Below are 8,152 nucleotides of genomic sequence, written 5' to 3' on the forward strand. Positions count from 1 at the left end.
ACTCTGCAGCCAGATTTGATTGCACAATAAAGTTAGCATTGAAAAGGTGTCTAATAGTGCTCTTTCAACTACATTTCTCAGGTTAGCCTTGGATTAAACCCCAAAATATCTGATGTATTTTCCAGCTGGCTTTCACGGTTGAGCTTTAGAAATAGCATGAGGTAAATTCACAACTATGACTCTGTCTTCAGCTGGAACCAGCCAGAAGTGCACTTCTTGCTGCTAAGTTCTGTATTTAGAGGGCGAAGCTGTATTTTATTTAGCTCACAGCATGCCAGAAACAAGCTTCCCTCAGCAGCCTCCCAGCAGGGCAGCCAGCGGGTGGTCCCTCGCAGGGCACAGCCCCTGCATACCTCCAGAGTGGGTTGCTATGCAAAAAGCACCAGCAGCTGCTTTTACTTCAGAAAACACAGGCAGAGGAGATGGTCACAGCATGGAAACCCACTTTATTCCTCTGTTATTGCATGGCAGCATGAGAGTGCTTGCCTGGAAAGTCAGATTTAAGTTTAGCTCCATGCTGAGGCAGAGGGGCTTCAAAGTCCACTGCATGCACTGCAGTGGAGAGGGACAGGACTATTGCATGGGCAGGATGCAGGATAGGGAGGTGGCACATTCCTTATGCTCTTCTGCAGGGCTGCAGCACAAAACAGCATTCAAGGGTCATTGTGCCAGGCAGAGCTGGTGAGGGGACTTCATTCCTAGTCCAGTGGCTATTTGCAGATGTGGAAAGGTCTCAGAGCTGTTACAGTATTTTATCTCATGGCCATGAAATGAGAAATACCTTGAAGCAAGATGGTGGAATGGACTCACAGCTCACATTGCTGGGGAAGAAGCATCTCTTTTGCATCGGGCTATGATGACATATCCCACCTGGAACAAGAAGGGCAGTGACTCAGGTGCTCCCTACACAGGGTCCTGTGTCACACAGGATAAGGTAAGGAGTGCCTCTGCCCCAAGCCCAGAGCAGGGAAGGGCAGTGAGTCAGCATCCGTTTGATTGTGAAATCTGGGGATCCCTGCAGGCAGGGGAGTAGGAGCAGGAGGCAGAGGAGCCTGCAAGAGCAGCACCAATGGCCAGCACTGGCACGCAGGGGCAGCGGACAGAGCAGCCAGGCTGCCCAGCCCCTGCCCTGAGATGGGAGAACTCCAGTTCCCTGCTCTCCTCCTGGCAGGGGATTCCTGCAGCAACAGCTTTAATAGGGCAGGCAAAACCCCCAGCTCGGAGCCCACCTCCAGCCCATCTTGGTGCCAGGACCACACGCCTGCAGGCCCTGGGAAGGGCCACAGGGACCTGGATCCCACACTTGGGGGGAGCAGCCACCACCTCTGCCCCACAGCAAGGCCACCAGGAACACGGCCGGGTTCCTTCCTGGGGAAGAGAGTGCAATCACCAACAAAAAGGAAATGCTTTTCATCAGCATCATAACGGCCCACACAGGCATGATCAGCTTTGGGTGCTGAAGAAAAGCAGGGGGATGAAGAGCTGGGACAAAAAACCCATAACCAAACCAAAGCAGAGATGTAGAGTAGTAAGCGCAGACTTGAAATTCCACTCCTATGGGCTTCATAGGGCTTAAAAAATATTAAAAAATTAAGAGATAGTGTTCCATTGGTCAAGACAATTTTATTTTGAGGTTATTTTCCTTGCAAAGGGATAAGTTCCACCATGAATTAAAAAAAAAAAAAAAAAAAAAGAGGTCAAAATTAAAGAAAATTGGTTTATTGTAAACAAAGTATAAAGTACAACATAAGAAATGTGCAAATCTTTAAAGTAGTCACAAAAAGCAGGTCTAATACACTATTTTCAAACCATTCACTTTCTGATATGTGTCCTCAACATAATATGATAAAATACAAATAGTGAAAATTGATGCATTGTCACAAAAGCTGGTTTGAATTCTAGGCCGGTGTCTTTGCTGCCTTGTTTTCCTCTTTGAATCACAGCTTTCTAATTTAATACGATATATAATATATCCATTTCAATTTTAGCATAAACCGCCCTTCAAAGAATAACACAATCAAGAAGCCTAAGATTCTTGGTTTTCTTCTTTAATCAGCCAGAGTAGTTTACAGTAACCAAGTTTGTCTCCAAGGTGCCCCGTTATCCGCTCATGACAAGCGCAGTGAGAAGGTGGAAAGGAAACCATAAGCAACACAAAAGCAGAAGCACCATGCGATGCCCAGGTATAACCAGCTGTAACAATCACAAAGCTTGCCAAAGCAGCTGGGAAAACATTACAAAGCTAATAAGGATTCAGAAATGTTCCTGCCCTTTGACTGCCCATGCAGTGCCCCTGCATGCCCATCGCAAGCCCCTCTGGACACAGCAGTGTGAAGCTGGGTGTGTTAACCACCGCATGCAGGAGGAGATGCCTAAAATCTCCAGGAGTCTGGCACCAAATCATCTATTATGATGGGGCCAGAGAACGCTTAGGAGGAAAAGATTCCTACCAAGCAAAGGTGGCAAAAGCAGCAAAACTGATTTAGATTATCTTACGCAGGTGGGTTCTGGGTTTTCAAGCCTGTGCCTGTACATTGCTGCTGTCCTTGCCTGCGCCTACCGAAGACAGACAACTGACAGCCAAAATTAGAGTTGGTCTCAGGCACGAGCAACAAACCTTCAGGAACACTTGCATGGGACTGGATCTAGAGCATACACAAGTGATTTGCAAAATTCAAAACTGGCACAATGTGGCTGCTCTGCTCTAGAGCCTTCCCTTTCTTTCTCTCCTCACCAGTGCAAAAGATACCCGCTGCTCCAGTCAGCCACTGGTTCTCCCAGCAACATCTTCTGTGACTGAGCGCAGGCTGCCTTTGCCTCTCTGTACTGCTGTCAGCGTCCAGTGCGGGAGAACCACAGACCGGGAGGAAAAGCCTTTTTCCAGCCGGCCTATCCCAGCAACAATAGTTAATTCCACCATCCTCAGAGCGAGTCCTCTCACTGGGCGGGCGTGGATGCCGGCGGCACGGCGACGTCATTGAGCTTGCTGATCTCCATCTGCCAGTTGGGCAACTTCTTGGCCGACAAGTGGCGCCGCGCGTGCTTCGTCAGGTGGTCGCTGCGCATGAACCGCCGCTCGCACATGGGGCAGGCAAACTTCTTCTCCCCAGTGTGCGTCCTGCGGTGCCGGGACAGTTCATCTGACCGCGCAAACCGCCTCTCGCAGCCCTTCCAACTGCAGCTGAACGGCTTTTCTCCTGGAAGGGAAGAAATTACAAAGGGGAAAAAAATCCCAGTGAGTACTGAGCAATAAACACTGCCGCCTTAGCTGGCAGGATTTTACTTAATTGGCAGGAAACCTTCTATTATGGCAGCTGAACCAAAAATTTACGTAAGCATTATACACACAAAATGTGGAAAATTGTTTATATACTAATATTTAAACATGCAGACTTACTATCCCCAAGGCTATGTAGTATGAGAAAGGGTTAAAGGTTAAAAATTCTCTGGAACCAAATTGTTTGAAGTGCTCTTCACATCTCAAGACAGCTGATTTTAACACTCAGCGCTGTGTAAACTGCGGATAATGATGACTCAGCATGCCCAAAACTCCCCTCTAAAGCGCAGCCTGCAATGATGCTTTACATAACCGAGCTCTAGCAGTGCACTGTCAGCCTGTGTGAAAATACACAGAGCTCTTTCTGCTACTGCAGTTAAGGGCTGAGGCTGGAGAAGTTACTCCAGAATAGCCAAATCAGGAAGAGTTTGGAGTGGATTCTCACATCCTCTCATAAAACAATCTCCCAAGTTTTACCCACTTCCGGAGAAGGCATTCCTGAGGAGAAGCTTAATAATGCATCTTTAACTCTGGAAAGCATGGCTCCACATTGGGCAAGGCCTTGCTTCCACAGATGCATTAATGAACACCTTCTGACGCAAAGCGAGTCCAGCACAAACAAACTGCTGAGTGAACTTCCCCTCGGGGAGACTTCCCGTCAGAGATTAGGCAGCATTATAATGCAGGCTGGTAAAAAAACGGATTTCATTGCTGGCCCACAGTTTGTTCCATGAACAGATCCGGTAACTGCTACAACTCTAACAAGCTGTATATGCAACCACAGTTTTCTACGTTAGATTTTAACATGCAGCAACAGTAACCAACCTGTGTGTGTTCTGACATGAGCCTTCAAATGGGAGCTCTTGAAGTACGTTTTCCCACATCCTGGGTAGCCGCAAATGTGACTTCTTATTCTTGAAGAATCAGCCTGAGGAGTGGTTTTTGCTGTATAAGGTACAAACCCAGGAGCGGGGGCAATGGGAGAGAGTCTCGTGCCATTTGGACTAACAATGGGAGCCTTCGTGCCCTGCACAACTGGCTGGGGCACTACAAACATGAGAGCACCTTTGGGAACCTGGGTCCCCATGAAGACCATGGGCGGACAGAGAGCTGGCTGCTGGCTTGGCGCAGCGTTGGGCACCACAGCCGTCACAACGTTGTTGTTTGTGGGCAGTGGGACCATCTGGCAAATCACTGGCACAGGGGGGGCTCCGCTACTTTGGGCAGGGGACAGTGATGCTGCCACGGCTGGCTGCTCTGCTGGTTCAGGGACAGGCTCCTCCTTGCTCACCGAGGGCTTGGTCAAGGGCACGGGACCAACAGCTGGTTCTGCAGTTCTTCCTCCTGCCACTGACAGTTCGCTGCTCTCAGCCCTGGCTCTGCTCGGTGCCACAACAGAGCATGCAGAGCGCTCCTCTTTGATGTTTCGTTTTCTATTCGCTTCCCTTGGAGCGCTGTCCTGGTATTTGAGCATGCTGGCCGTCCTCACGGGGCAGGTTTTGCGATCACAGAGCTGGGCATCGGCCGTGTGGCGGATAACACTCGTCACTCGAGCCTTGGGAGGCCCGGCTGGCGGAGACCGCTCCGCTTCCCTGCGAGGGGCGGCCAGGGGAGCCTTGGCAGCCTCGGACAGCGCCTTGCCCAGTGGATGGACCACCTGAGACATCTCAAAGTCGGAGGGGCTGTAGGGAGGGGTCAGGCACTGCACAGGAGAGAGACACACGGTAAATTACCAGGACATCACCACACTAATTGCTAGAAACAAGTACATACACAGACACATAAAGTGGAAAACTTACAAATGCTGGTATCGTGTTAAAGTCTGCTGCTCCAGGAAGCAAAGCCTCGTCGCTTTCTTCTGACATGTCAGATGCAGGAGTTATAGGTCTCATTTCTGCATGTTTCTTGAAGTCTGATTTCCAGTTGCAACTCATAGAAATAAGGGCTTCTACAGCCTCATAATCACTTTTTTCAGGCTTGTTGTTCCAGAAATACCTTGTATCTCTCTGTTTTTCAGTCATCGTCTCCATTTCTTACTTCTGTTTTGGTTAGAGAGAAAAAAAGAAACTTTAAACCTGATGCTAAGTTTGAGTATTTTGCAGCTGCTTGTAAGAAGGCATTGCTAAAAACAAACAGAGCAACCTGTGCAAGATAAATACAGTAGATATACCTGTATTTTCCTGCCTTCTTTCTTATTTATGTAATATTTTTATGAATTTGTTAGTGAGGAAATCTGGCCATCAGATGAAAATAATATAATTACTTGAGACAAAGTAACTACTCTGGATCTTAAGTACATTAAAGTTATTCCACACTGCAAGAGCTGTGTCTGAGAACTTAAGAAAAATCTTCACACACCCCCCAAAAAAAGTAAATCAAAACTTCCTCCACCATCCCACCCTCCATCTATTTTTGCTTTGGACTCACACAACCCTCAGCATTGTGCTTATTTTGGCACTTGAGAAAGAACCGCATTGGGGCTGATTCACATTTTCCTCGAAAGGTATTAGCAACAAAAAAATGTTCCGGAAAATGCTCAAAGGATCTGTCTCATACACACATACACGCAAGGGAAATCAGCTGCTTGGAGAACTCAGATATACACAAATACACACATCTATGTGCCCCACCACATCTCTGTGTATTCCCTGCCGGGCCCTCACGCAGGGCTGTGGGCGGGGCTTAGGGCGGGCCCCGCCCCCGGCTCTTGGGCGCGCGCCACCTTCACCTCAGCGCACCCCGCCGGCCGCCCCCGCGCGCGCCGCCCCCGCCCTCCCCCTATTGGTTCCCCCCGGAGCCGCGCCGGGCGCCCATTGGCCCGCTCCTTTGCAGGGCGCGGCCCGGGGCGGGGCAGCTGAACAAAGCGTGATCGGGCGCCGCCGCACGCCGACCTTTCCTCCAGTTACCCGCGCGGCGCCCCCCGGCTGTGAGGGAGGGCGGCTGTGAGGGCGGGCGGGGGAAGGAGCCCGGCCCGGCCCGGGCGGGAGGAGCCGGCACAGCGGGCGGGGGCCGGGCCGGGGTCAGCGCCGCCACACCCGACGCCTCCCGTCGCGGGGGAAGGGAAGGGAAGCGAAGCTCAGCGGAGACCCTGCGGGAAGCGGGTTACGGGGGCGGCGGCCGCCTCTTCCCGCAGCGCCGCTCCGCTTCCCCGCCGCCGCGCCGCCCACCCCGCGTGGCGCCGGGATCCCCCTGGTTTTCTCCTCCTCCTCCTCCTTCCTCACCGCTGCCACCTGGTACGTGCAGCTGCCGAGGCCGGTGCCCGCACCCTGCCGGGTGCTCAGGCAAAGGAGGCTGCACGGCACCTGCCAACCGGCGCTGCCAACAGGTTCTCGGCGGCTCCTCTCCCTCCTTCCCTCCTCCCTCCCGCGGCTTTCCTCGCCGGCTTGCCCCGCGGAGCGCTCTCCACGCGGGCGGCTCTCCTACAGCCCACTCTAGAGCTCCAGTCCCCGCCGCAGCTCAGCCCCTCCAGCCGCCGCCCCAGCCCCATCCCCTGCCCGCGGTCCCTTCTGTCGCGGGTCGCCCCCGCACGTGTCCCGGGGTGCCCTGGGGATCCCCGTGCCGCACCGCCCCCGGGGACTCCCTCGGTCCCAGCCGTCCCGACCCCCCGGGATGCCCGTTTCGCTCACCGGAGGATCCGAGCCCGTCCCGCGGTGCCGCCGCCGCTCTCCCGGTTTTCCTCTTTTTGTTCGCCGCTCCCCACTCGGGCGGCGGCGCCCCCGGGCCCGCGCGCGGGGGGGTGGGCGGGGCCCCGGGCCGCCCGCCGGCCAATCGCCGGCAAAGGTGTGTGGGGCGGCGGCCAATGGGCGCCGGGCCGCCGCGCGTGATCGGCGGCCGCGCGGCGGCGTGGCCGGAGTGTCAGCGCGGCGTGTCCCCGCCGGCGGCTGAGTCAGGGCGGCCGCCCCCGCCCCCCCTGCCGTGCCCTTCCCTTCCCTCCCCGGCATCCGTGTGGGAGCGGCGGGGGCGGCCCGGCGCTTTCTCCTGCATGAGCTCACACGGCGGCGGGGGAGGGAGCAGCCTCCCCGGCGCGGCCCCCGCTCCTCGCCGGGCTGAGGTGAAGCGGGCCCGCGGGCGGGGGGGGGGGGGAGAGACAGAGAGCAGCGCGCTCCTTCCCATTTCCTCGGGCCTTTCCGGCCCATCCCCGCGGCAGGCGCTGTCCTGGCAGCACCCTCGGGCTGGGGGAGGTCTCTGCCACGCGTCGGGACCACCCCAGTGGCGCTGTCCGTGTCAGCCCAGGGCGCTGCTGTTGGCGGAAGATCCGAGGGAGACCCCAGACAGGTCGGCCCCGGCTGCCCGGCCTTGTCTGTCCCGGCTACTGCCGCCCGGCCGGCTCGGGAGCAGCTGCGGCTTGGCCGGGTCACTGCTGGCCGCCTCACCCCGCGGGCTGCTCCCTTCTGCTCCAGGTAGGGTGGAAGGCGGGCTCTTTTTCCCGGCAGAAAGTTGTAGTGAAAGCAGAAAGAGCAGCTCTGTGTCAAGACCTGAGAGGCCAGATCCAGGCCATGCTGAAGCTGTGGCTGGTGTTGGGCTCTAGAAATGCTGTTGAGGCTTCGTTGTAGTTCAGTTTCTTTCCTCCTGCTAATTCGGCCTCACTTAAGAGATCATCTCCCCTCCTCCTTTCCTCCTAAGTGATCTAGTGCCATTTCGTCAGAGCATTTTCCTTTTTTTTTTTTTTTTTTTTTTTTTTTTCCTATCACCTTCTTTCCCTCAGTCTTCACCAGTAAGATCAGTTATCCTCAGGACTCCTGAGCTGGTAGACAGGGAGCAGAATGGATGGCCTGTAACTCAGGGGGAAGCAATTAATGACCTGCCGTGCCACTTAGATGCTTACAAGTCTAGGAGCCTGGATTGGACTCATCCTAGGGTGATCAGGGAGTGGGT

General features: G+C 54.3%; 1 protein-coding gene across 1 annotated transcript; it reads right to left on the reverse strand.

The window, feature by feature from the left end:
• Positions 1 to 1,703: 1,703 nt before the first annotated feature.
• Positions 1,704 to 7,014, reverse strand: KLF10 (KLF transcription factor 10). The gene is made up of 4 exons (XM_083865013.1): positions 6,904 to 7,014; positions 5,077 to 5,316; positions 4,103 to 4,979; positions 1,704 to 3,197 (listed from the first exon to the last, which is right to left on the reverse strand). The coding sequence occupies exons 2-4, from the start codon at positions 5,305 to 5,307 to the stop codon at positions 2,938 to 2,940; spliced, it is 1,368 nt and encodes a 455-aa protein (XP_083721139.1). The 5' UTR covers positions 5,308 to 5,316; positions 6,904 to 7,014; the 3' UTR covers positions 1,704 to 2,937.
• Positions 7,015 to 8,152: the final 1,138 nt, after the last annotated feature.

The sequence above is a fragment of the Zosterops lateralis genome, assembly GCF_965231275.1.
Source record: "Zosterops lateralis genome assembly, chromosome: 1".
In the NCBI taxonomy this organism is placed as follows: domain Eukaryota; kingdom Metazoa; phylum Chordata; class Aves; order Passeriformes; family Zosteropidae; genus Zosterops; species Zosterops lateralis.